Here is a 27,055-nt window from a genome sequence, read left to right as displayed (position 1 = left end):
GGGGTCCAGAAGTTCTTGTCTCCCCAGTGCCTGGGTGTTAAGAAATAACACACTGAAAATGTTGAATTTGTCCGCACACACTTTGGCTTGCTCATATTTTTAAGATGTATTTTTATTTACAGAGTGAGATGAAGCATAACAGATAATGCAGTTACAAATGTATCTGATAACTCCATTTTCATGAAAAAGTATATAAATATATTATAGGAAATTCTATATAGTAAACATCAGAAACTGATACAGTAAACATTTGCTACGTTTTTCTATTCCAATATTACTGTCATTTAAAGCTTAAATACTGGTTTCAAGTATCTCCTATAAAATAACTCTATTAAAATACTGGAAAAGAATTTTGCTATCAACAAGATTGGTGCATTAAAAATAGACTTGGTGTGTGTGTCTTTGTAACAATGTCAACTATAATCAAAGGCTGCCTTAATCATCGCTAAGATCTGCATTGTTCAGTTAGTGCTAAAAAATTTTAAATTATCATCACAGGTTGAAGTAGCTGTAAAAATACAGCATTTCACCATTGTTGTTGTGAAGAATGCCCCTCTAAGGTAGAGGAGAATAAGCATAATAATGTTGTATGGACTTGCGGCCCTGTGATCATTATTTTAAACAGGGAGCAGGAAAATCTGTTGGAGGTCGGGGGGAGAGATGAAGAAGCATCCAGAAGGCTGATCTTTTCCTGTTATTTCAGAAGCTGTGGCTGTTCTGTTTGCTCTTCTTTAGCCTGAAGACGCGTCAGAACATAAAGGATGACCTGATAGCAGAAAATATACTGATCCTATGGCCAAAAGAGAGAAAAAAAAAAGAGACAGATTCTAGATTTATAATGTGAAATAGATACGTCATGAGTAATTTTGGAAATATGGAGAATTTTGTTACAGTTACTATTAAGACGCAGGACATAGAGTTGTGCAGTATCATAAAAATTATAAGAAGCTGAAACTGGATGGACAAAACGAGGAGGGGAAAAGCCTTGGGGGTGGAAATATCCCAGAGTCCCAACCGAAATTGTCTGTGGTACTCCACTTTTATGTTTTGTGTTTTGGTAATATTTATGATTTGCTTTTATAAGGGAAAAATAAGCTTCCTACAGAATTTCCTGTAGAGTTTATTGAGCTCATCTTGATGTTCTGAAATGTCAAAACCCGAGACACCATACAAAATAATTTTCTTTAAATATCTGGAACAAAAGAATATGGAAATCAAAGAATCAAAGTCTTTCAAAATTAACTTTTTTTTTTTTTTTGGTGAAATTACTCTCTGTTTAGTTGATGGTGCAGTGATCTGAGTTTTCTTGTTATACAAAGAATTAATTCACGATATACTAAATGGAAAGCAATAAAACAACTACAGTTGAAACTCATTCAAAGCAGTCATGCCTGTGCACTTGTTTGGACTAAAGAATGTAAGAACGTTCCCTAAAATGTTGACAATTCTGGAGAGTAGGAATACAAGTAACCCTTTCGTTTCCTTTTTGCTTATCTGTATTTTGACTTTCCCACATTTTGCACAAGTTCATCTTTGACTTTCTCGCACGCCAGAAACAAACCGTTAGCAAACCTACTTCCCATGATGCCCCTTCCCCCTATATCCACCTGTATCCACCACTCCAGTCTGCGCCACACCTGCCACCTAATGGACCTACCTGCTTCTAACCCTGCAGCCTCCTCCCCAAATCCCGTATTGTTTTAGCACAGTAGCCAGAGAGGACCTTTAAAATGTGACTCAGATCAGGTCAGTCCACATCCCTCAGAAGAAAGCCCAGGCTCTGCTCCTGTCACTTCCCTTTTCCACCTCAGCCACACCAGCCATAGCCATGTTTAAACACACAAGACCTGCTCCTGCCTCAGATCTCCACATGGGTGGTTCTGTCTGCCTGAAATGCTCTTACTGTCAGACAGCCAATGACCCGCACTGCCCTTCCTTCAGATCTTGGCTCCAGTGTCACTTTCTCAGTGCTGCCACCCTATTGAAAGTACCTCTCCCAGCCTGCCACCATGCTTCCTCTTTGCCCTGATCTATTTTTTTTCCCCTCTAAAGTACTTATTGCTTTCAAAGATCTTAGATAACTTAGTGTGCCTGATATCTGTCTTCCTCCTCACCACCCCATGAGAAGATCTTTGCTATTCTAGCAGGGATCTTTGTGTCATTCACAGATGTGCTCCAAGTACCTAGAAGCATGCCTGGTCCACAGCAGACACTCAGTAAATAACTGTCTGTTGAATGAATGAATTTCCTGGGTATAAAGAACTTATTCAGATCAGTAGGTTCTCTTTACCTAAAAAATGTGTATCAGCTTAATATTTAGGAGATTTAACTTGAATTAAAAGTGTACATGAATGGAAGGCAGGCAAACTTTAATTTTGAAGATAGTCATAAACTTTTATATTCTTCAGGACGAAGAGAAATGTGAACTTACAGACATATAAAAAGCTTCCATATCCCTCCCCACAATACAAACAATAAGAATAGTGGAACTGCTCAGAACAGACAGATAATCTACATAATGCAGTTCTTGGAAAGATACAAGTCTGTAGGTCAGTGGGTGATATAAGCCATGGTTTGTTATCATGGTTTGAAATGAACATGATCAAAACAGGAGATACAGATCCACACATTCACTCTCCCCCAAGAGTGCCTCATCCAAGCTAAGCAACTCCAGCCTGCCTTCTGGCCTTCTGCTCAGTGCTGCTGAATCCATTCCCTCTCGGGGAATTTCTGTAGCAAGAATGTTACCTTTAACATCTTTAAGTTGGGAACGGGGAAAGAATGCCACTAATTATATGCTATTTGGTACCATCCCCAATTGTTGCCCCAACATGCCCCCCTGTTCTTTGCAGTGCAGATGCACTCATTTTTAAAAAACTAAAAAAAAAAAAAAGTATTTTTATTAAAAATATTTAATGTTTACTTATTTTTAAGAGATGGAGAGAGACAGAACATGAGTGGGGGTGGGGCAGAGAGAGAGGGAGACACAGAATCCGAAGCAGGTTCCAGGCTCTGAGATGTTATCACAGAGCCCGACATGGGGTTTGAACCCACGAGCTGTGAGATCATGACCTGAGCTGAAGTTGGATGCTTAACCAATTGAGCCACCAGGCGCCCCTTTTCTTACTTTTTAGAGACGGGGGGGGGGGGGGGGGGGGGGGGAGGGGGGGCAGATGGGGAGGGAGGGAGGAGAGGGGGAGAGAGTGAGAGCGAGAGCGAGAAGCCCAAGCAGCCTCCATGTTCAGCATGGAACCAGATGCAGGGCTCGATCCCACAACCCTGGGATCTCAACCCAAGAAGAATCAAGAGTTGGATGCTCAACCGACTAAGCCACCCAGGCACTCCCTTTTTCTTCATTTTTTAAAAAAATAAAAGGCAAAATTTAAATATTTTCCTTTTTTTCTGAATTAGTCCTCATGCTTAAAGAAAAAAAAAACAGTCCCTCACTACCACAGATGTTTGGTTTTAAGGAATAATGTGAAGGCCCATTAAGAAGAGAAATGGTTTAACCAGAACTCTGAAAAGATCCGAATCCTCACGAAAATCCTAATTAGAAGACACCAAGACTCACCTCTGTCTGAACCATCCCATGTCTTTGCAGTCTCATGCAGCGCACGAGGTCAGAGATGTCAAACTGCCAAAGGAAACGGCTATCCGTTAGAGAAAGTGTCACCGAATCTGAACCCCAAAGGTTCACAGAGGAAGGACTTCTATAGATTTCTATATCTCATTCTCCTTCCCCTTATAGCAGCTTTGGGAAATTGTTCCAGACAAAATAAGTCAATGGACTAACTCTGCCATCATTTCATAATTTTATTTATGTTCTTTGTAAGAATTAGGGGAAGTTGTTTTATTTGAAAGTCCCAAACAGAAATTGTCTTCCCTCTGGAATTTGACTTATTTCTAATATCACCATTTATTTTATTAAAAAAAATTTTTTTTGAGTTTATTTATTTATTTTTGAGAGAGAGTGAGAGAGAGCACAAATGAGGAAGGGACAGAGAGAGCGAGAGAGGGAGACACAGAATCTGAAGCAGGCTCCAGGCTCTCAGCTGTCAGCACAGAGCCTGATGCGGGGCTTGAATTCACAAACCGTGAGATCATGACCTGAGTCAAAATCCGATGCTTAAACTGACTGAGCCACTCAGGTGCCCCCTCATATCACCCTTAAAAAAACACAAGGCAAGCTATTTTTCCTGCAGTTTGCTTTTCAGAATGAAATTCCTGATCTTTTTATTTTCACTGATGTTAGCAGTTTGAAACAAGGGAGAAATAGACTGTTTTGTTCCACTTAAATCATTAATAGTAGATACAATACTGTGTGAAGAGCAAGACAGAACTGCTTTTAACCAAAATTCTTTAAGACATGATGATTTTAATTGCTTATATACAGTAAGATGTTCTAACATTGTAAGTAAGGTTTATACTAATTTAATTTTAATAAGATTGTAATCAGTAATTTTGTTTACTGAGTAATTTTTTTAAAGTAGAAGTAATTGTTTAGTGACTAGCATCAATTTGTATAGTAACAAAGTATACATTTTCCACCTATAGGTAACAGTAACAAAAAAAGAATATGTCTTTTTTTAAAAAATTGTTTTTTTAATGTTTATTTTTGAGAGAGAGAGAGAGAGAGAGAGAGAGAGAGTAGGGGAGGGGCAGAGAGAGTGGGAGACACAGAATCTGAAGCAGGCTCCAGGCTCTGAGCTGTCAGCACAGACCCTGACGCAGGGCTCAAACTCATGAACCTGAGTCAAAGTTGGATGCTTAACCAACTGAGCCACTCAGGCGCCCCAATATACTTTCTTTTGTGCATATATATATATATACATATATATGTGTGTGTATATATATATATATATATATATATATATATATATAAAGTAAGCTCGAACTCAATGTGAGGCTTGAACTTAGGACCCCAAGATAAAGAGTTGCTTGCTCTACCAACTGAACCAGCCCCAGTGCTTCAATATTTCTATTCCTAAGTGTGATGGTGACACTGGCTTTATCTTATACAAGCCTACAGACTATAAAGAGTAACATGCAATAGTGCATAAGGGACTTTTGAGCACAGTTAAAACCAGTAAAACAAACATAAATTTGGGGCACCTGGGTGGCTCAGTCAGCTGAGCGACCTTCAGCTCAGGTCATGATCTCATGAATCATGAGTTCAAGCCCTGTACCGGGCTCACTGCTGGCAGCCTGTCAGTGCTAGGCCCGCTTCAGATCCTCTGTCCCTCTCTCTCTGCCCCTCCCCTGCTTGCGCTCTCCCAAAAAATAAATAAAAAATAAAAACAACAATAACAACAACAAAACAAAAAATCAAATATAAATTTGAAGTATTATTTCTTCTTGATTATGATCTGGGTAGTTTTGAACAACATTTACTAAATTATAATTTGATGAAGTAAGAAAATTGAGAGATTTATAGAAACTGCTAAATAAAAAATTCCAAGATTATAGCACACTATTAAAAATTAGATTTTACCATTAGTTCTGGTCAAATGCTAGTTCAGCCTATAACTTTTTTTTTTTTTTTCAGAGAGAGACAGAGTGAGCACAAGTGAGGAAAGGGCAGAGGGAGAAAGAGAAAGAGAAAGAGAGAGAGAGAGAGAGAGAGAGAGAGAGAGAGAGAGAATCTTAAGTAGGCTCCACACCCAGTGCAGAGCCTGACGTGGGGCTTGATCTCATGACTCTAAAATCATGACCATGAGACCTGAGCTGAAATCAAGAGTCAGATGCTTAACAAACTGAGCCACTCAGATGGCCCTAAGTTCAGCCTATATCTTGTACTCACGTCAAGATCTTGACTGATTAATCCTAAAACCACATCTATGCATATCAGGGTCCCTGAACGTCCAATGCCAGCACTGCAGTGTGTGATGATTGGGCCCGATTTGTGAATGTGTCTCATGTAAGAGATAAAAGTGAGCAAGTCATCTGGCTGAGAAGGTGTATCGTGGTCTGGCCAGGCAGTGAAATTCAGATGAGAAATATGTCGCATCTCTCCTGTCTGAAATTGTACAACAAAAGAAAATAGATAAAGGCATACAGTTATTGTTCACACGTAAGTTTTAATTCTTAATAATATACTGTTCTTTCAAATTTTGACTTGCCCATTGGATTGGATGAAAGGAAAGGTGAAAGAGACAAAAAGACTCTATCAAACAACACATAGAGGGTCTTTATCAAGGAGGTTGCTAAATCCACATTTTAAATACTGGTAAAAACTACTTTTTGGAAATCCTAAAAGCAAATTACATTTTGATGTGAATAACAACCTTTTCTAAATGACTGCACTTTTAACTCACTCTGCATAAAAGCCAAAGTCATTGCAATGGCTTAATTGCCTTACAAAATTTGGCCCAGCTACTCTCAGACCTAACCTGCTCCTCATGGCCACAGAGACCTCTTTGCGGCTCTTTAAAAACACTAAGGCACAGTTCAAGCCTAGGGCCTCTGCACTTGCTCTTTCTGACTGAAATCTACCCTCCCCCATCCCTATGGCTTGGTCAACTCCTTTAGGGTTTTTTCCACAGCACCATCAACATTAGTATTTCTTCATTAGCAAGTAAACTAAATATGTTGTTTATGGGGGAGTACTTGATACGTAGAGATTTTTAAAAAACTTTTACTCACTCTACTGAGAGGTTTGACCTTAAAAAAAAAAAAAAAAATTTCCAGCACATAGCTTCGAGCCATTCTGTTGTATCACTACGCAAAGGATGATAGATGGTCACCTTAAGAGTCCTGTGTTCTCATTTTCATTCTAATACAGTACATACTGGAGGAAACGGCTTGGTAGAAGTCATGAAGAGGGTCACATTTAAGTTTACATTAGATAAAAAATAATGGGTGACATTAGTGCCACTGAAATGAGAACCCAGAAGTTGCTGGCTTTCATTTAGGAATACACTGATGCTATCAAAGAAAGCATCTAGGCCTACATTCCAAATAGGAGATAAGCCTTGGGAGATGGAAAGATTTAATTTGCTTACCTGAATATCTTCTAGGGCCATTGCCCTGACGACAAAGCCCTTCAGCTGCTGCATTCTCACAAGAGCCAGCCGAAGCCTGTCACTGACCATTGTCGTTTTGCCCAGGATATTAGGCCAATAGCGCTGGCATTTGATTTTTTCCCCTTCTACTTCTTGGGTCATCATGGCTATCACTGTGGATTTTTGTTCCCAAATCATCTGCCAGAAATCTCCAACAGTTGTAGGGAGAGGTCCTTGGCAGGCAATGTAAACAAACTCTTCTTTTCCCACTGGTATCTTAATGAAGCTGGCGTTGATATATCCACCTTCATCTCCAAGAGGCACTCTTGTAGCGTCATCTGTGAATTTTCCACCACAAAACAAAGCCATCTGTATCATGCATTTTTCTTTCTTTTCCTTCCTTCCTTCCTTCCTTCCTTCCTTCCTTCCTTCCTTCCTTCCTCCCTCCCTCCCTCCCTCCCTCCCTTTCTCTCTCTCTCTTTCTTTCTTTCTTTTTCTTTCTTTCAGTTTATTTATTTTGAGAGAGAGAGAGAGCAAGACAGTGACAGAGCACACAAGTGGGGGAGTGTCAGAGAAAAAGAAAGAAGCCCAAGCAGACTTCACACTGTCAACACAGAGCTCAATGCAGAGCTTAAACTCACCAACCATGAGCTCATGACCTGAGCAGTAGTCAAGAGTCAGATGCTTAACTGACTGAGCCACTCTATTTATTTTTTAAAGAATTTGTTCTATTTCTTTTTTTTCAAGGTTTTAAAATTATTTGAAGAGAGATAGACTGTGTATGCTTGCAAGCTCAAGTGGGAGAGGGTCAGAAAGAGAGGAGAGAAAGAATTCCAAGCAGGCTCTATACTGTCAGCTTGGAGCCCAACACGGGCTCGATCTCATGAACCGTAAGATCATGAGTCCGACACTTAACTGACTGAGCCACCCAGGCACCCCTGTATCATGCATTTTTAAACAAGAGCCTTACAAACAGGGTCACTCAAAGATTATGAGAAATTCCTCAGAGTCATAAATGAAATCACAAACACATTTTAATAAAAGCATATTTTCAAATTATAGTGTAGCCAAATCATTTTATATTTACCCATTTCACTCATTACAAGTATATCTAAGATGTCAACTCAATGAGTTTGACAGACAATTAGATATTATTTACATAGATTTGGCTGAAAAACTGAAATTTATAAATTAATACATTTAGAACTTCTTAACAAGTTCCTAGAGAAACAAACTTAACTTTACTATTTCTTATCCATCCTTATCTTAATGATGACAATAAGACTGAATTTAATGAATGACAATGCCAAAAGATTATTTCATAAAACAAATATTAATATTATAGTGAGTTTACTAAAGTACTTATTATAATTGGCATAATTACCTCTTGCTCATCTAATTAAATTATGTTCTTTTAAATCAGCAGCCAACTATAAACACAATAAATCAAAAGGTAGCTCACTTTATTCTCCAGGTATGTAGGCTCTTGTCTTTGTCTGATGGTAATTTCATAGTCAGAATATAAATTTTCAAACCAGTGAAAGTATACGTAAGCCATCTTATCCAAGATAATTAATTTGTATGTACTTACACATCAGAAGCCATTTCTACTTAAAACATTTATAAATTTAACTGGTAATTTCTAGGATTATCAAATTATGACTTTCTTAATAGGTTTCAAAATCCTCCATCAATTTCCCTTCAATTACTTGACTTTTACATCATAACTCATGGCAATAAATCCACTCAGCAGTTTTAGATTCATGGCTTACTCCATTTGATTTTAAGATACTAGTCTGACCATTTCTTTTTCTTTTTGCCTGAAATAATTCCCACCTACTGTATACTGAACCATTACAATTTCATGTTTATTTATTTGTTTATTTAAGTTTATTTTGAGAGAGAGCATGTGTGCACATGAGTGGGGGATATGCAGAAAGAGAGGGAGAGAGAGAATCCCAAGCAGGCTCCACACTGTCAGTGCAGAGCCTGACGTGGGGCTCAATCCCACAAAGAAATAATGCCCAACTGACTGTGCCACTCAGGCACCCCTCAATTTAATTTTTAAGATGTTAAGATTCACTTTTTGCAGGAAGTTTGCCAAAATAAATTTTATGTCTTCTGTCTCGGGTTGAGAAAATTCAGCTATTATTTATTCCATGATTTGTCACTATTGGCTCCGTTACGGGTCTTTGAATTTATGACTTCCTTGAGGATAGGCTCATTGTGTCACACATGGTGGAATCCAATGTGCTAATACATAGATATGTGGCTGATCATTACTATGAGAAGTGGCTAAAGAAAACAAAAAGTTGCTAGACATTGATATTTCGGCTACAAACAGATATAATTTAAAAAATCACATGTTGATTGGTGGAATGGGTAAAATGTGGGTAAAAAGGAACTGCTTTTTTTCCTTCCTGTATCTGAAACAGTTCAAACTATAATGCAACCTGGTAGTACCACCGTTGGTACCACTGCAGCCACATGCACATATATCAGAGACGTTTCTCTACCATAAAGTGAGTGGAACAAATAGATGTTGGCATGACACATGAACTAAGAAACCACTCATCCAGAAGTTGATTTCATATTTTCAAGAAGACTTTAAAATTACTGATTTGGCATCACTGATTAATTTCTAATACTATGCTGTAAAAACTCACAAATGTCTGAAGAAATATTTAAGATTCCTCAGTGTGATTTTTAGTATATCATAGATGATTTGAAAAGGAATTCACATTCTATATCTAAATGTATTTGTTACTTATGTAAATCTCTGAATATGTGCTTGTGTGTGCGCACACACACTTATGTGAGAAATAGGTAAACTAGCATAAAAGTTTTCAATCAGTTCAAATTATATTAGACATACATTTGATTTGAAGCCAAATTGGAACTTACAGGGAAGTATATTTTTATATCGATTCTTTCTTCTGTTTTCCTTAGTTTGCCCAATTAGACACTGATCCAAAGGTTTTAATTCTTGAAGATTCTGCAAGCAAAAATGGAAATAAAGTTAAATTTGTCGAAATAAGCAGGAATTCAGTAATAATTGCAAACACGTTAAATACACAGGGTGCAAGACTGGCTACTGATCAGGGTAGACACTGAATGTTAAGAAATAGATCTGTCCTGGCAAGATAAGCAAGTCTAAAATCCCAATATTAATCTGATATTTGAAATATATTTCTGCAAATATCTTTAGCATGTTGTAGTCACTCAACTAATTTTGTGAGGCTGTACTTTGTATCTTAATTTTACATTTCAGTCTAAAAAGGTCTATAATTATATTTTAGGGAAAAAAACAACTTATAAAAACAACTTGCACTTAAAAAATGAGATGGAGCAGAATTTTTTGACAATACTGTCTGTGGGGTCATAGAATAACCTTTATGGTAGAGTTGTGGTTAGACAGTCCTATGTTTTAAAGTCAACTCTTTGTCACTTTTCATCCACTCATTAATCCATCCATCCATCCATCCATCCATCCATCCATCCATCCATTTGACAAATATATATTGAAAATGCCTACTAGATGCAGGGCACTGTAATAAGTGCTGGGAATACAGTAGTGAGAAGGAAGATATGATTCTGGTTCTCCTAGAGCTTTCAGACCATTGGGCGAAAGAGGCAGTAAAGAAGTAAACATACTGTGATATATGTGTCAAGAACTTAACAAGCTACTGTGTTAGAGAAAAATACAGATTTACTTTATAAAGGGTTGTGATGGCAGGTCTGTGGGATGGTGACATTTAAACCTTAAAGAAAGAAATCATTTCTGCAAAATGGAGGAGAGTATACCTCAACTATTGTGAGCTGGTTTCCAAATCTATTAATGGGAGTTACATTATTGTGAGTATTTAATACAAAGCATCTAGCACATTGCAGAAGCTCTCAGGAGAAGTTAGCTCCTTTCACTTCAGTGGTTATTAAAAGCTCAGGAAGTAGGCAAAGCAAGTATATGGTTTGAGAGAGATGAGCCAGGTAAACCCCAAAACCACAGGGGTGCTACACTCCTCTTTTGTCTCATGGTAAATATGGATGTTGCCAGCAAGATGACATGAGCAAGGGCACTGAACCATTGCCTCTTTGAACTGAGGGGCATATTTCTGGAGCTGTATTAAACTAGAAACTATTGCTAATGAACTACATCAACAGTGTATTAATTATGAAGTTTAGTGGATGGTTGGAATTGACACTTAACTTGAAAAAAAAAAGCCTCTTTATCACTACTATGAGGCAGGAAGGGTAATCTTTTGGGAGATTTATCAAGCTCCAAAGCAGCTAAAGAGACCTCTTTAAACCACTACTATTAGGATCCTAACTGGAAAAATTAATTTCCTGCTAGACAGGACAGGATGGTGTTTGTAGTTGGAAGTAGAGTTGTGAGGTAATGGGCCTTTTCAAAATTTCTCCTAACCTTGCATAAAACTTTGATAAAGAATCACTGGCAGAAGCCACTTACCTCCAGCTCCTTAGAAGGAATCCCTTGATCTAACAAACCTCGCAACATTCGAATGACTGATTTCAACTTGGTACCGGTGTATTTACCGGAGGGGGGCACTTTGACGATGGGGACTGCAGCAAGCTCCTCATTTGTCAGGAACGGATGATCTAACAGGAAGACAGCAGTTGATGTTTTAAAAAAAAATTCCCACATAATTGATTTAGCCAATAAGGGAATGGATTCGTGCCTGTTCTTACCTCCTCTATTTTTACCAGAGGAAGAGTCTTTAGAATTAATAAGGCAATAGAACAGGTAGGCAGATACCTACAATCAACATAGGAAAATCTTGGCCATGGCAAGGCCCTTGGCTCTTGTGTACTTACAGTTTCTAGAAGAGTTTGAATTTTTTTTTTTTTTTTTTGCTTCTCTTGACTCAGATGGCACTATTTTCTTGATGAGAATGTATCTAGTCCTCTTATTGTTTTGCACTTTAATTAGCTTCCAAGCACATGGGGAAAAGATGAAGTGGGATGCTTCAGAAATTCTTCATAATGGGACATTGCATTAGAAACACTGATGTCTCCTCTCTCTACCCTCCCTTGGTACTCAGTGCCAGTATCTCTGGCATTTGACAGTTTTATCAATACAAGTGAAACGTTGGGGTCTTCAGGAGCTTATCAAATAAGTGATATCAGTGCCTTAGAAGAGATATGTATCTAATTTAGTACCTGCACTGTGGAAACTACTCCTTTCAGAAAGCAACTGTTATCCTGGAAAAAAGTAGGAGGGAGTTCTTGCTATAGTCTGCATAAGTGTAACTTTGCAGACATACCTGTAAATTAGTTAACTAAAGCATTCTGATGAGAGTTACTACATAGATAACAATAATGCCAGGCTCTGTAGGGCATAGGAGGCTGTACAATATCTCAAGAAATGGAACATGTGGTGGGGTGAAGGCTAGTTGTAAACACAGAATTCACTCCTCGAAAGTAGTTGTAAACTTTTACAGAACTGAGCGTAAGGGCAATGGGAGCTCAAACACTGGAGATGGGCGTGGGCTACGGGATTTGACAAAAGCACCATCACGGACACTAACAGTCCACATAAATCAAAAAGGTGTTCATTCAACTACTTTAATTTCCTTTAACAACACTTCAAATTACAAAACCATGTCTTTTGTTGCATTAGTGTAACACTGCCTTCTATAAAAAAAAGAGAAATGCAACACTGAATAGAGCTTCATTTCTCTACTGGCTCAGTTATAAAGTCACAGAGGCAGTAACAGGACACAGCAATTGACTCTCGCTTTTAAAAAATGAGGTTGAGATTCAAGGGTAATAATTTTCCCTCTTTGAGCGATTCTACCTGTTTTATTATAAATTAAATGTACTCCTTGACTTCTCGTTCCAGATTGGCAAAACTGTGACTTTGTGTTTCCAGTTAACATATTTACACATTTATTTGTGTGTTTTACTTCAAGCCACTGAGAATTTTAGCCTCCAACTGTGCAAATACCTAGAGAACTAAACGCTGATGTTTGCCTATGTAATTTCATTTAATGTATAGAACGAAATAATGCACACATATAGAGAAATAGCATATCTCTGTATTCTGAAAACTGTGATTTTCAAACACTTATTTTTTTATCCATTGCTTTTGATGAAAAAAATGGCTTATAAAATGCTTGCCTTTATTGGAATCCTCAAGGTTTGTTGTTTCCATTGGCAATTCATCACTTGCCCAGGCCACTTCATTGTCACCATCAGTCTTCCTTTCTTGTGGCTTTTGAATCAAGCTATGACAACAAAACACGTTTGTAATATTTTCTTCAGTTTTGTTCCCCAAATGCATTTAACTATTATATCCCTGAGGGACACCCAAGTGGCTCAGTCGGTTAGGTGTCTGACTCTTGGTTTCAGCTCAGCTCATGATCTCATGGTTCATGGGATTGAGCCCCGCATCAGGCTCTGTGCTGACAGTGTGGAGCCTTCTTGGGATTCTCTCCTTCACTCTCTCTCTCTCTGTCTCTTTCTGCCCCTCTCCCACTCATGTGTGCATGCATGCTCTCTCTCTCTCTCTCAAAAAAGAATATCCTTGAACCCCTTATTTCCTGTACAATTATCAAGATATTTAAAAACAGATCGTCTGGGGGCGCCTGGGTAGCTCAGTCGGTTAAGCATCTGACTTTGGCTCAGGTCATGATCTTGCAGTTTGTGAGTTCGAGCCCCACGTTGGGCTCTGTGTTGAAAGGTCAGAGCCTGAAGCCTGCTTCAGATTCTGTGTCTCCCTCTCTCTCTGCCCCTCCCCTGCTCATGCTCTGTCTCTCTCTGTCTCTCAAAAATAAGTAAATGTTAAGAAAATTAAAAAAACAAAAAACCAGCTGATCTGATTTGAAAAACCCAAGCCTACAAGTCCTAAGATTTATTGGTAGATGTAAATTAAACTGAAGTACAGAATTGTTTAATATAGTCTAAAATTTATTTTCAAACAAATCCTGTCTTTGGACGTTAGATTGAAGGAGTCCCTTGGAGATAGAGAAAGTGGTTTGTTGCCCGCTTCAACACAGATAACCAATTACAACTGTGTCAGTAGAGCTCTCTGTGTCTTTTTAACAGCTACCTACTATTATTGTACCATATGGATGTATCTTAATTTATTTATAGAAGTCTCTGTTGATGCACATCTGTATTTTGCTACAAGTGGAGGCTGGAGGGACATTTCTGCATCAGGACACTCAAGTAATGTAATAAAACACAGTACAAGTTCCCATTATTCTAGGGGTACACAGTAGATGCCATCTTGCTGGTAGGGTGGATGACTAGAAAAGAGAATCCAGGCAGGACAAAAGTTTAGCAATGAGATGAAAAAGCATAATGTAAAAGGCTGAACACATTTTTACATTTTATGATATTCAGGGGGAACAAAACAGAGTACATCTGTCTGACATTAGTATAGACCATTAAAACAAGACATGTACAATGGTCCCACAACGTCAATAACGGGGCAGCAATTATGTTGCTTTTATGGTGAATGTTTTCCTCTGTTCCAGATAATTATGGGTTGCAATTAACATTTAATTTGCAAGTTCTGCATCAATGAGGTTGCTTTTGTCATGTAATAAATATATTTTGTTTGCAAGGGTATAGTTTGGAGATCCTTCCGTCAGGCATTCCCTCCTTTATCATTCCTTTGATTAGCTGCTTTAGTGTTTCATGGGTGCTTGTAGGCGTATACCCTAATTTATTTTGTGTAATTATTTTTTTACAAGTATAAATGATGTTGCAATTACATTTTTGTAGAAATGTCTTTGCACACATGTGGTAGTGGGAGCCATTTTTTAGAAATGAAATTGCTAGATTGAAGGTTATGTACTACAATTCTTTGAATCTTTGACACTCATCATTGTAAGATACACTATTATTTTGTTCACATTAAGGAAGAAATTATATTGATGGTTGTAAGGCCCTTCATTTCAGAAATGTTAAAATCAAAAAGAAAGTGTATCCAAGAATTAGTAACATGTAGATAAAATTTATATGTTAATAGTGTTTCTAACTGCCATTCAAATAAATTAGATATACTAGTTTCCCCGACCTCCTTCCTCCCCTTCCCTTGCCTAACAGGGCAGAGCTTGTATCTTTACAATTATTGGCAGCTGGCCCAGATTTTGCTAGACTTTCCTCATTGTTGGCACTTTCCCTTTTAGACTTTCTTTCATTTTTTCCCCATGGTCAAGGATACTGTTTTTTGGAGGAATGTTATAACAAATACATTGTCACATGCCACCTGAACCCTTATAACAGTATTTTAAAAACATTCTTAATATTCAGCCATAGGTCCATAATTTAGTCAACATTCTCATTTCATTGGAAAAGAATAAATTAACTTCAAAAGCAACATCTAAATGAAAATCTTCAGAACACCTTTTTTTTTTTTTTTAAAGATTTTATTTGTTAAGTAATCTCTACACTCAGGGTGGGGTTTGAACTCATGACCCTGAGATCAATAGTCACATGCTCCACCAACTGAGTCAGCCAGGTACCCCCACCTCAGAGCACTTCTAAAAAGCAATGGAATTTTTATACTTTAATTTTTTTAAATGTTTATTTATTTTTGAGAGGGAGGGAGGGAGGAAGGGAGAGAGAGAGAGAGAGAGAGAGAGAGAGAAGGAGGGGGAACGAACGTGTGGGGGAGGGGCAGAGAGAGAGAGAGGGAGACACAAAATCTGAAGCAGGCTTCAGGCTCTGAGCTGTCAGTACAGAGCCTGACATGGGGCTCGAACTCATGAACTGTGACATCATGACCTGAGCCAAAGTCAGATGCTCAACTGATGGAGCCACCCCGGTGCCCCTGTTATATACTTTAAGGGATTATTTTCTTACCTTTCACTTTTTACTTTTTCTTCATAATATTCTTCACAGCCATTCATTTTGATAGACTACAATAAAGAGAAATAAAAATTACATTAGCCCATTGTAAAAAAAAAATCAAACAATCTCAGTGTTCAATTTGTTTCTGTTACTTATTTCCTATATTTTCTGTCATGTCCATCCTCATATAACAAACACACGTATGACATTCAATTAATGTCAAACTGTGGGTAAGGCATCTTCAGTGGCCCAAGAGTTTTGCTGGTCCCACTTACTGACTGGCTTTTCATTTCTCATAAGGGATATTAATGGTACAGAGGTAAGGAGAAGACAAGATGTATAGCTGAAGTATGATTAGACATGCATATTCAGTATATATTTTTACACTACTTCAATTTTAAAATCTGAAAATGGGCTCTCTAGAAAAATCTTAGTAATTTTCAGTGTGTTAAATTATCTTGCCCTTTTATTATTAAAGTGATGGGTCCTTCTGTGGAGAACATAGACCAATCAGCTCATACTTTACCTGAGTATGGTGTCTCAGAGACCCAAATACTGCAAGTGCAGTTTGCTATAATCAGAAGATGATTTTTTTTTTTCAACGTTTATTCATTTTTGGGACACAGAGAGACAGAGCATGAACGGGGGAGGGGCAGAGAGAGAGGGAGACACAGAATCGGAAACAGGCTCCAGGCTCTGAGCCATCAGCCCAGAGCTCGACGCGGGGCTCGAACTCACGGACCGCGAGATCGTGACCTGGCTGAAGTCGGACGCTTAACCGACTGCACCACCCAGGCGCCCCGACAAGTTTCATTCTTAGATGATTAATAAATCTTACATTCCAATCTTTATTAGGACAAGTTATCTTAACAAATGGGACAGTCCTTTCGTTTCAAGACCCTGAATTATCTGGCCTCTGTTTACCTCCATAATCCATTTGCTTTTATTTGTAGCACTTTTTTTCTTTTTCTCTTATTTTAGAGAGAGAGAGAGAGCATGAGCACGAGTGGGGAGAGAGGCAGAGGGAGAGAGAGAGAAAGAATCCCAAGCAGGCTGCATGCTCAGTATGGAGCCCGATGTGGGGCTCAATCCCATGACCCTGGGATCATGACCTGAGCTGAAATCAAGAGTCGGACGTCAAACCAACTGAGCCACCCAGGCACCACTTCTTTTCTTTTTAAACTTCATAGACCTTATCACAACTTGTAATTTCATGTTTACTTGGGTGTTTATTTGATCATTCTCTTGTCCTCCTCATTAGACTATAAGCTCCACAAGGGCAGGAACCACGTCTGTTTACCACTGTGTGCCTACAAGTGCTTATGCCTGAGCCACAGAAGGTTGTCTCACTTCTTTAATAAAGATATAAAAAAATCTTTCTTTAAAAATGTGTATTCATTTTTGAGAGACAGAGAGAGACAGAACATGAGCAGGGAAGGAGCAGAGAGAGAGGGAGTCACAGAAACCGAAGTAGGCGCCAGGCTCCATGCTGTCAGCACACAGCTTGACATGGGGCTTGAAACCACGAACCGTGAGACCATAACCTGAGCTAAAGTCAGACGCCCAACCGACTGAGCCACCCAGGTGCCCCAAGATATAAATAATCTTTAATATGATCTTTCAGTTATAGACCTTTAGACTTAAGAAGTATTTATAATTAAGTTATTCTGATATGAACTTCAGTTTATTTGAGGAAAATGCAGAATTTCTATGGAGGAAGAAAAAAAATGTAGCTTGTTTTTATCCACGGATAACTAAAAGGAAGCTTCTTAGATGTTACCTGTTTCTGCAAGTTGATGATTTTAGTCTGGGTTGATTTTTTTCCAAGTAAAGTCATTTGGATTTTGTATTTCCCATCAAAAGCCTGGTCTAAGAATCTACCATGAGTGTGATACTTTTGAAAAGTATAAAGCCTTTTATAAGAGTCAAATGTTATTATTATGAAAATGGTGAGATAAAACCCAATTGGAAATAAAATATAGTGATACTACAACAATATCAATTTTCCACTATTCCTGTCAGAATGGCTAAAATGAAAAATACAAGAAACAACAGATGTTGGTGAGGATGTGGAGAAAGGGGAACCCTTTGGCACTGTTGGTGGGAATGTAACTGGTGCAGCCTCTCTGGAAAAGAGTATGGAGGTTCCTCAGAAAGTTAAAAATAGAACTATTCTATGATCCAGCAATTGCACTACTGGGTAATTAAACCCTAAGACATACAAATACTAATTTGATGGGACACATGCACCCCCATGTTTATAGCAGCATTATCTACAATAGCCAAATTATGAAAAGAGCCCAAATGTCCACTGACTGATAAATGGATAAAGAAGATATGTATGTGTACACACACACACACACACACACACACACACACACACACTGGAATATTACTCAGCCATGAAAAGGATGAAATGTTGCCATTTACAAGGATGTGGACAGAGCTACAGAGTATTAGGCCAAGTGAAATAAGTTAAAGACAAATACCATACGATTTTACTCATATGTGGAATTTAAGAAACAAAACAAACAATCATGGGGAAAAAACCAGAGAGGCAAACTAAGAAACAGACTCTTAACTATAGAGAAAAAATTCTGTGGTTTACCACAGAGGGGAGGCGGGTGGAAGAATGGGTTAAATAGGTGATGGGGATTAAGGGGCACATGTGTCATGATGAGCACTGTATGGAAGTGCTCTAAACTATACACCTGAAACTAATGTTACACTGTATGTTAACTAACTGGAATTTAAAAACTTAAAGAAAAATTTCCCACTATTTTGCAAAGTTCACCTGTGTATGGGGGAGGTTTGGGTTAAGGAGATGGCCTTCGGTCTCTCGTCTCATTCTGGATTGTAGGCTCCTTGGAAGAGAAGGCAGCTGCAGCACTGCCTCAAGGAAAAGACTTAGATTTTACCAAGGCCAGCCCATCTGAAGGTTGGTTTGTTATCCTATTGCTCAAAGAATCCAGATCCAGCAACTTGAAGAGTAGAGATATCTCCTGGGTCCAAGACCAAACTGTATCATTTGTGGTGCCCATTGTCAAATGGAAATATGGGATATCTTGTTAAAAAATTGAGAATTTCAAGATGGTGGCACAGCACATGAGGAGCTCTTCTAAGCATAGGGCTGTGTGACTACATCAGTCGAATGCCCATAAAGCCAGGATCCTACAGTCAGTCAAGCATGATTATCTTATAGGTGATGGAAAGCCACTGAAAGTTTCTATTGTTTTCTGATTAATAACCAGGATTAGAAACAACATAGGAAGTGTGCTGATGTATTTCAGCACAATGATGTCATGTCTTAGGAGGCCATGCCTTTCTTCTCTCCATCTTAGATGTTTTGAGCTAATGGGGGACATGTTTCTATCTCTCTCAGGAAAGTTGCCTGTCCAGAGGTGTAGAAAGACCAAATTCCTTGCCATGACATCTAAGTCACTTGCTCAACTCACCCCTCCCTATCTCTTCAGTCTTAGCTTTCAAGATACCACATGACACCCTACTTGCAATGATTTAGTGCCCTGAATGTCCCAGGCTGATCCAGACCTTCATGTCCTTGCTAAGCAGTTCCTCAGTATGGAATGCTCTTTCCTATTGCTTCTCACCTACCAAATACCTTTAAAATGCTAAAACTTTGGCTCAGGTCATGATCTCACGGTCCGTGGGTTCGAGCCCCACATCAGGCTTTGTGCTGACAGCTCAGAGCCTGGAGCCTGTCCCTCTTTCACTTGCGCTCTGTCTCTCTCTCTCTCAATAATAAACATTAAAAAATAAATAAATAAAATGCTAATTCTCTCGGAAGCCTTAATAACCATACACATCTACTCCTGTATAGTCCCTATTATTCCACAATTCTTTGTAACATTCTCTGTATTCCATATAAACATTTATCAGGACATGTTTTTACTATAGTTTTAAAAATTGTACTTACTTATTTACATTGTACAGCTCCCAAATTGACTACTAGACCATACAAGCAAATCGAGGACAGAAACCCTGATATACCTTCTTACCTTGTTATCCCCAGCTTAATCAGGGTCAAATGAGTTCAGCAATAGCTAAGTGAGTAGTTTTGAAACTTTAGATGATGATTTACACTATGTATATGACTGGCATTCATTCCTTCATTCATAAATAAAGCTCAGACATTGGCCTGAAGTACTTCATTAAGAGGTAGTTAAGTGTAGAGTGACAAGTTACAAGACAGTGACAAATGACCGTGTGTGATACTATACTATTTATAATATCATCATAATATCATTTATAATATCAAAAGTAGCTTAACTTTTGACTCATGAGAAAACCTTCAGGGTTAAAACCCTAAAACTTTCAGGGTTATACATACAATCCAAGTAATTTCCCTATTGGGTATTTACACAAAGAAAATGAAAACACAAATTCAATGTTTATTGAAGCATTTTTTTTTTTTTTTGGTAATTTCTGCATTCAATGTGGGGCTTGAACTCATGACCCTGAGATCAAGACTTGCGTGTTCTACCAACTGAGCCAGACAAGCACCCCTATTGCAGCCATTACTTATATCAGCCAAGATATGGAACCATTTAAGTGCCTAACAATAGATAAATAAAGAAGATATGGTATATATACATAATGGAATATCACTCAGCCATAAAAAAGAATGAGATCTTGCCATTTGTGACAACATGGATGGACCTGGAGGATATCATGCTAAGTGAAGTAAGTCAGAGAAAGACAAATACCATATGATTTCATTTAGATGTGGAATCTAAAAAATAAATAGACAAACAAAATACAGAAACAGACTCATAAATACAGAGAACAAACTGGTGGTTGGCGGGGGGGCAGGGCTGAGGGGATAGGTGAAATAAGTGAAGGGGATTAAGAGATACAAACTTTATAAAATAAATGTCATGGGACACCTGACTGGCTCAGTTGGTGGAGCATGTGACTCTTGATCTTGGGGTCATGAATTCAAACCCCATTCTGGGCATGGAGCTACCTAAAATAAATTAATTAATTATAAAAATGTCACCAAATGAAAAGTATAGCACAGGAAAGAGAATCAATAACATTGTAATAACTTTGAAGGATGACACGTGATTAACTACACTTACTGTGGTAAGCATTGCATAATGTATAGAATTGTTAAATCACTATGTTGCATAACTGAAAATAGAGCATTGTATTTCAACTACACTTCAATAATAAAAGTTAAAAAAACAAAACCAAAACAACTTCCAGGGTTGTAGAACACACTATTATGAGCCAGTTCAATAAATAATCTACAATTTGTTTAGGGTGGTCCCAAAGAAGCATACTTATGAAAAACTAAATATTTTCAGAAATTCTAGGTAACTCTTTTTTTTTTTTTTTTTTTAATTTTTTTTTTTCAACGTTTATTTATTTTTGGGACAGAGAGAGACAGAGCATGAACAGGGGAGGGGCAGAGAGAGAGGGAGACACAGAATCGGAAACAGGCTCCAGGCTCTGAGCCATCAGCCCAGAGCCTGACGCGGGGCTCGAACTCACAGAGCGCGAGATCGTGACCTGGCTGAAGTCGGACGCTTAACCGACTGCGCCACCCAGGCGCCCCTCTAGGTAACTCTTAAAACTAGTCAAATGTAGGCAACATTCTAGAAATATAAAATGAAACAGAAAACGTTTCCAGAATACTGGCTTAGTCTTCCTTTCAGCTACGAAGATTAGTCATATTTGTCTTTTTTGAATTTGTCTGCTTATGAATATAATTTCCATAGTGATTTTAACACATTTAGAGTTTGATACAAATATAACTTCTTCATGTTTTTATCTCAGTACTTTGTTTTCTCCTTTCCTGAATTTGTTTTTTCACTTTCTTTGTTTTGTTTACTATTAGTCAAAATCTCTTCTGAAGCAGATGTCCCACATATTCAAGTGTCAATTTATTAAATTTAAAGGATGGACTGTCCCAAAAGGTTTGGTCTTTAACATCTTGAATTCTCAACGTGTATATTTGCGGGATCCATCTACACTTTGGTGGTAGAACAACTTACGTGATATTTACTAATAATTGGTAGGAATATTCTCCCTCCATAAACCTTAATTTTTAGATTTGTCCTGAACAGTTTTACATCCTAATTTCTTCCAAGTGAACTTTAAAATCATTTTACCAAGCTAGTCTGCCTCTCATTAAAAAAAAGTTGAAGGGGCTCCTAGGTGGCTCAGATAGTTGTGTTGGACTCTTGATTTAGGCTCAGCATCAGGATCTCATGGTTCATGGGATTGAGCCCTGCATTGGGCTCTGCACTGACAGAGTGAGACTGCTTGGGATTCTCTCTTTTCCCCCTCTCTCTGCCCCTTACCCATCTTTATCTGCCCCATTACCCATCATTATTAACCTTACCCATTCATACTCCCCTCCTCAAGATAAATAAACATTAAAAAAAAAGTTGAAATATTTTATGGGACCATATTAATTTATGGGTAAATCTAGGGAGAAGTTAAATTTTGGGCTTTTCTATCAAGGAATAAGAAATGTTTCTCTTTAATATTTCTTCTGCTTCTTTGTAGAGTTTTAAAGTTTTCATAATATAGGTTTTGTACATTTGGGTTGAATTTATGCCTATGCTTTTATTTAACTATTGCGAATGAAATTTTATTTAATTATATTTTATAACTTGTTAAAGCATAGATTGTGTTATAGACTGAATTGTGTCCCTCGCAAGATTCACAGGTTGAAGCCCTAACCCCAAAATGACTGCTTGGAGACAGTTTTTATGGAGGTAATTAAGGCTAAATAAGATCATAAGGATGGGGCTCTAATCCAATAGGATTAGTGTCCTTATAAGAAAAGGAAGAGACACCAGGGGTGCATGAACACAGACGAATGGGCATGTGAGGACACAGTGAAAAGGTGGTCATCTGCAAGTGGAGGACAGAGGTCTCACCAGAAACCAACTCTGCTGGCACCTTGGGACTTCCAGCCTCTAGAATTGTGAGAAAATAAATTTCTGTTTCTTAAGTCTTCCAGTTTGTGGTATTTTGTTGTAGCAGCCCTAGCACACTAGGATAGGCTGCAAAGTCAAATGTCTACAGGAACCAGACAAGTAAACATAAACCTGCAAATGCCAGAGTTGGGGCAGGGGATGAGCGGTGTTGGAAAATCGGAAATGGTGGGGTTGGTGGAGGCAGAGATAAGGCCTCAGCAGAGAAAGCAAACTTTATGTAAGAAGATACATAATTCTAACAAGACATAACATCCTATAGTGTTTATCTAGCTCTTATCTTTACCTCTGTAAAGTCTTCGGGTAAAGGTGAACCATCACAGTCTGTATCTTCTGCTCTCCCTTCAGATAACTTCCCATTGGTTTTCAATGAACCTGGGGAAGAAATAAGTGGGCCAAGAGAAATTAAAATGCTTCCTAGAGGCCTCCTTCTTGCACTCCTTAGTGTACCAACTTATTCATTCTGGTTCATCTACCTGGAACACTGACATCTCCTGCTGCATTATTTTGGTTTAAAAGATTCTGGGCTTCCTCATCCACGACATCCAGCAGAGACTGAATAACTTCAGCTTCTTGAGGATCATCATAAATATCATCTTCTTGTACATTAGATTCTTGAAAAACAGTAATTTTACATGAGATTTTACTTTAAAAATATTGATTTGAGAAAGAGACGCTACATCAGGTCTTTCAAATTCCAAGCATCTACTTCGAAAGGCAGCCATGATTGGAAAAGCAGTTAGACTCATGCAAACCAGACATTTCTAGTTCTAGCACTCCTCTGGCTGCTGTGACAGAAGATCACACAAATGTAGCTTAAAAAGAACAAACCAAAATCTATGTCTGTGAATAAATCTTTCCATGAGACATCAAGAATTTAATGCTTATTTTCCTAAATTGATTCCAAATTACTAATTCATGAAAGAAACTCAAGAAGTTAGGTTACAAAAATTAAGGATGTAATAGGGTGGCCCATACATATCCAAGAAAAATTTTCTAATTAGGTTACCTGTGAATTGCTGCTTCCAAGGAATGTAAGAAACACTATCAAACAAAACCAGCCATCTTTTTAATCATCTAAAAATATTTTTAATATTAGGATACAGGCACATTTGTACAGTAATGCAATGAACAATAATTAATTTTACATTGTTCTTTTATTTCTTTGAACAACAATCTTTTCTTGTTACACTATAGAAACATGTAAGCCCAATACCTAATATTTCTTTATTACCTGAACTATTAGGACATTTAGAGTAATTGGATGACTGATTTGGAAAAACTACCTTTGGAGAGAATCAAGTCTGCTGATCCCTTCATCTGATAAGTAGAGCATTTTCCTTCAGGGCACAAAACTTCAATTATTTCTTCCCCATTAACCTAAAGTATGAAACCAGAGCAAATCATTAGTTTACTATTTTTGCTAACTTCCAGGATTAGGGAGGGACTGTAGATTGCCCCATCGTGTCCTTCTCTCCTTCTTTCTTTGTACATAATCCATTTGATATCTCTCCATGATAGATGAATGTTTCTAGGAAACATTAGCACAATGGAATGTACAAAGAGAATGGGACTTTCCATCGCCAAAAACCTCTGGAAACAGCAGATAATACAACATCAAATCAGTATTTCTATTCTAAGAATTCTCACAGTGTTTACTAATATAAATTTTGAGTTGCCAAGAGTCTATTATGTAGTATTTCCTAAGCTTATTTGAGTGCAGAAATCTCTTTTTTGAGGCATATTTTATGAGACTTGTCTTCCTTTAAATCTTTTCTAAAAGTTTTATAGGATTACTAAACTAATAAGTTGGGGGAAAGGGAAAAAAATCTTTTAAGTATTTGTGAAGCTGTGACTTGGACATAAACTCTAGTTTCACATCCTGGTCAACTGTTGGATATAAAGATTTTTAAGTCTAGTCTAAATCTCATCTCAATTTAAAAAGAATAACAATGGATTCATAACTACAAATTACTTATTGAACAGAATTTAACTTTTTTTTAAATTTTTTTTTTTTTTCAACGTTTATTTATTTTTGGGACAGAGAGAGACAGAGCATGAACGGGGGAGGGGCAGAGAGAGAGGGAGACACAGAATCGGAAACAGGCTCCAGGCTCTGAGCCATCAGCCCAGAGCCTGACGCGGGGCTCGAACTCACAGACCGCGAGATCATGACCTGGCTGAAGTCGGACGCTTAACCGACTGCGCCACCCAGGCGCCCCAGAATTTAACTTTTTAACTCAATGGTAAATTGTGAACACTTCATGGTACATGGCCTATTGAAAGAAAAATGATTTGGGTAAAAATGCAAAATTAAATGGTTAGGATAAAATGAAATAATTTTATACAAATAAAAGGTGGTTTTCTCCAAAGATTTTACTCTTTTTATCAAGATAAAAAGTAGAAATGATAGACGCAATAGAATTATTTCTTCATAAATAGTGGTTACACAATGTCCAATTTTACTGGATTGTGAAACTCCAATCTTCATGAGAAATTCGTAGCACAGACATTAGCATCAAGGACAGAGTACTGCTTGAGAGACTTCCTGAAAGACTTTAACTCCAACAAAAAATGTTTGCAACCATGAATAACCAAGGTCCTAGCTTCTGAGTGTTTTATGTTAACTTAAAAAGAAATTCTCCCCTTCTCCCTTTCAACAACATGCTGATATTTAAAAAGAAAATAAGCACCATACAACATGACTAACACTAGAAATACATGAAAATCCAGGTGTTCCAGCTCTGTGTAACTGTAGACCTTATGAATAAACAGGGAATAGTGGGTCTTGCTTTCTCTCAATCCACAAACATACCAAGACCAAGGCATTTTTATTTCTGTGCCCCAATCATTTCTGCCTAATAATTCTTCTATTGCAATATCTTTTAAAGACTTGCTGGACCAGTGAGATGAAAGGCATGGAATTTTGGCCTTCTGGTCACTAAATTTTCCTTCTATGCTAAATCCAGCTTTTGTCCAGATTTTGCTGAGATGACAGGATTTTCAGATTACTAGGAGAGCAATGCCTCAGCTCTGGAGCTTATGTGGAAAGGCATTCAAACAGTGGGGCTCAGACTGTATGGGATGTGTGTGGGATTAAACAATTCCACAAAGTGGATATCCAGCTGGGGTCATTTTAGAATGTTCATTACATGCCAAAAGAAAATCATAAAAAGAAATGTTAGCCAAACGAATGGGCATACACATAGCCTTAAAGAGAAAGCTTGAAGTGGAATTCAGCTATGTATTAAAGTAGCTTTGCTAATTCACCTCCAGATTTTTCTTTGTTAATCTTAAATGATTTAGGTTCTTACATTTTATTATGAGGTAAAGCATTTTCCATGTCCTTCTAAAAGCAAGTATGTCTATTTCTTTTGTCAGTACTGTTTTTCCTTACTAGCAGTAGGGGATTGTCATTTGAGGGTCACTGTTGACCAATATTAACTCAAAGGACCAATTCTACTCTTAATTATGTATGTTCTTCTCTTCTGGGTATCTAACACACAACCAAAAGAACTGTGAACTTTCATAAAAAGATCTAAGTATTGAAGCTATCCATTTAAGAGATTAGCTTATATAAGAGCTGAATATGTGCCAAATGATGTAGGGTTGCTCACGTAGGACCTTTACACTGTGTGCTTTATTCAGCAAGGTCTATTTAGTTCCCTAAAATATATTCCTTACATCAGTACATGTTTCTAAAAAAGGCAAATATTTAAATGCGAAATCAGTTTGGTTCAAGACACAAACAAGTTGGTTATTTAGCTAAGGCAGTATGATAGGAAGAAGGTAGCCTTTTCCTTACCTTGGAGGATGAATTACTAGGAGTGAGGGCAGGCTTGTGGCAAGGCTCCACAGTGTGGTGACCTGAAAGGAACAACACAGAGAGTAAGAGAAGAGCCAGTTGGAACCACAATAGGGACATCAAAACAGTGAAAGAAAACCCACATTTCTGTGCATGTTCTTATTTTCATTAGTGCACTAAAAGAGGTCATATTGCAAAATGATTTAAAACCAGCTACACAAAATCAAATATTATTAGAAAAGGGTTTATCCCAAGGGAAAAGCTAATTTCTTAAAAGAAAATACTATAGTCTGCACAAAAGCTCAGTTCGGTCTGGATGGTTCTAGTATCAGACACTGAATGTAAATTCTCTCAACTGAATGGGAGAGGCATCACAGGTGCTGATCTACACTAACTTCACTATTTAAGGAAAGATAGTGCGCCATTCATATCATTTCATAATGGCTATCAATTTAACACAG

General features: G+C 37.8%; 1 protein-coding gene across 4 annotated transcripts in view; it reads right to left on the bottom strand.

Moving 5' to 3' along the window:
- Positions 1–545: 545 nt before the first annotated feature.
- The window catches only part of PTPN13 (protein tyrosine phosphatase non-receptor type 13), a 178,189-nt gene continuing 151,679 nt past the window's right edge, over positions 546–27,055 (bottom strand). For all 4 annotated transcript variants that reach the window (XM_047091577.1, XM_047091578.1, XM_047091579.1 and 1 more), the window contains 12 exons: positions 26,595–26,656; positions 24,076–24,169; positions 23,266–23,403; positions 23,076–23,164; positions 15,834–15,889; positions 13,140–13,246; positions 11,470–11,618; positions 9,906–9,996; positions 7,002–7,339; positions 5,801–6,016; positions 3,572–3,634; positions 546–790 (listed from right to left, as the gene is read on the bottom strand). In XM_047091577.1, the coding sequence (XP_046947533.1) occupies positions 695–790; positions 3,572–3,634; positions 5,801–6,016; positions 7,002–7,339; positions 9,906–9,996; positions 11,470–11,618; positions 13,140–13,246; positions 15,834–15,889; positions 23,076–23,164; positions 23,266–23,403; positions 24,076–24,169; positions 26,595–26,656 (1,499 nt within the window). In that variant the 3' untranslated portion in view covers positions 546–694. The remainder of the gene's footprint in view (positions 791–3,571; positions 3,635–5,800; positions 6,017–7,001; positions 7,340–9,905; positions 9,997–11,469; positions 11,619–13,139; positions 13,247–15,833; positions 15,890–23,075; positions 23,165–23,265; positions 23,404–24,075; positions 24,170–26,594; positions 26,657–27,055) is intronic.

This window comes from Lynx rufus, unplaced genomic scaffold, assembly GCF_022079265.1.
Source record: "Lynx rufus isolate CCGP_SWC_20201006 ecotype Redwood Valley unplaced genomic scaffold, mLynRuf1.p SCAF_3, whole genome shotgun sequence".
Classification (NCBI taxonomy): domain Eukaryota; kingdom Metazoa; phylum Chordata; class Mammalia; order Carnivora; family Felidae; genus Lynx; species Lynx rufus.
This window is presented reverse-complemented; position numbering and strand designations above follow the sequence as displayed.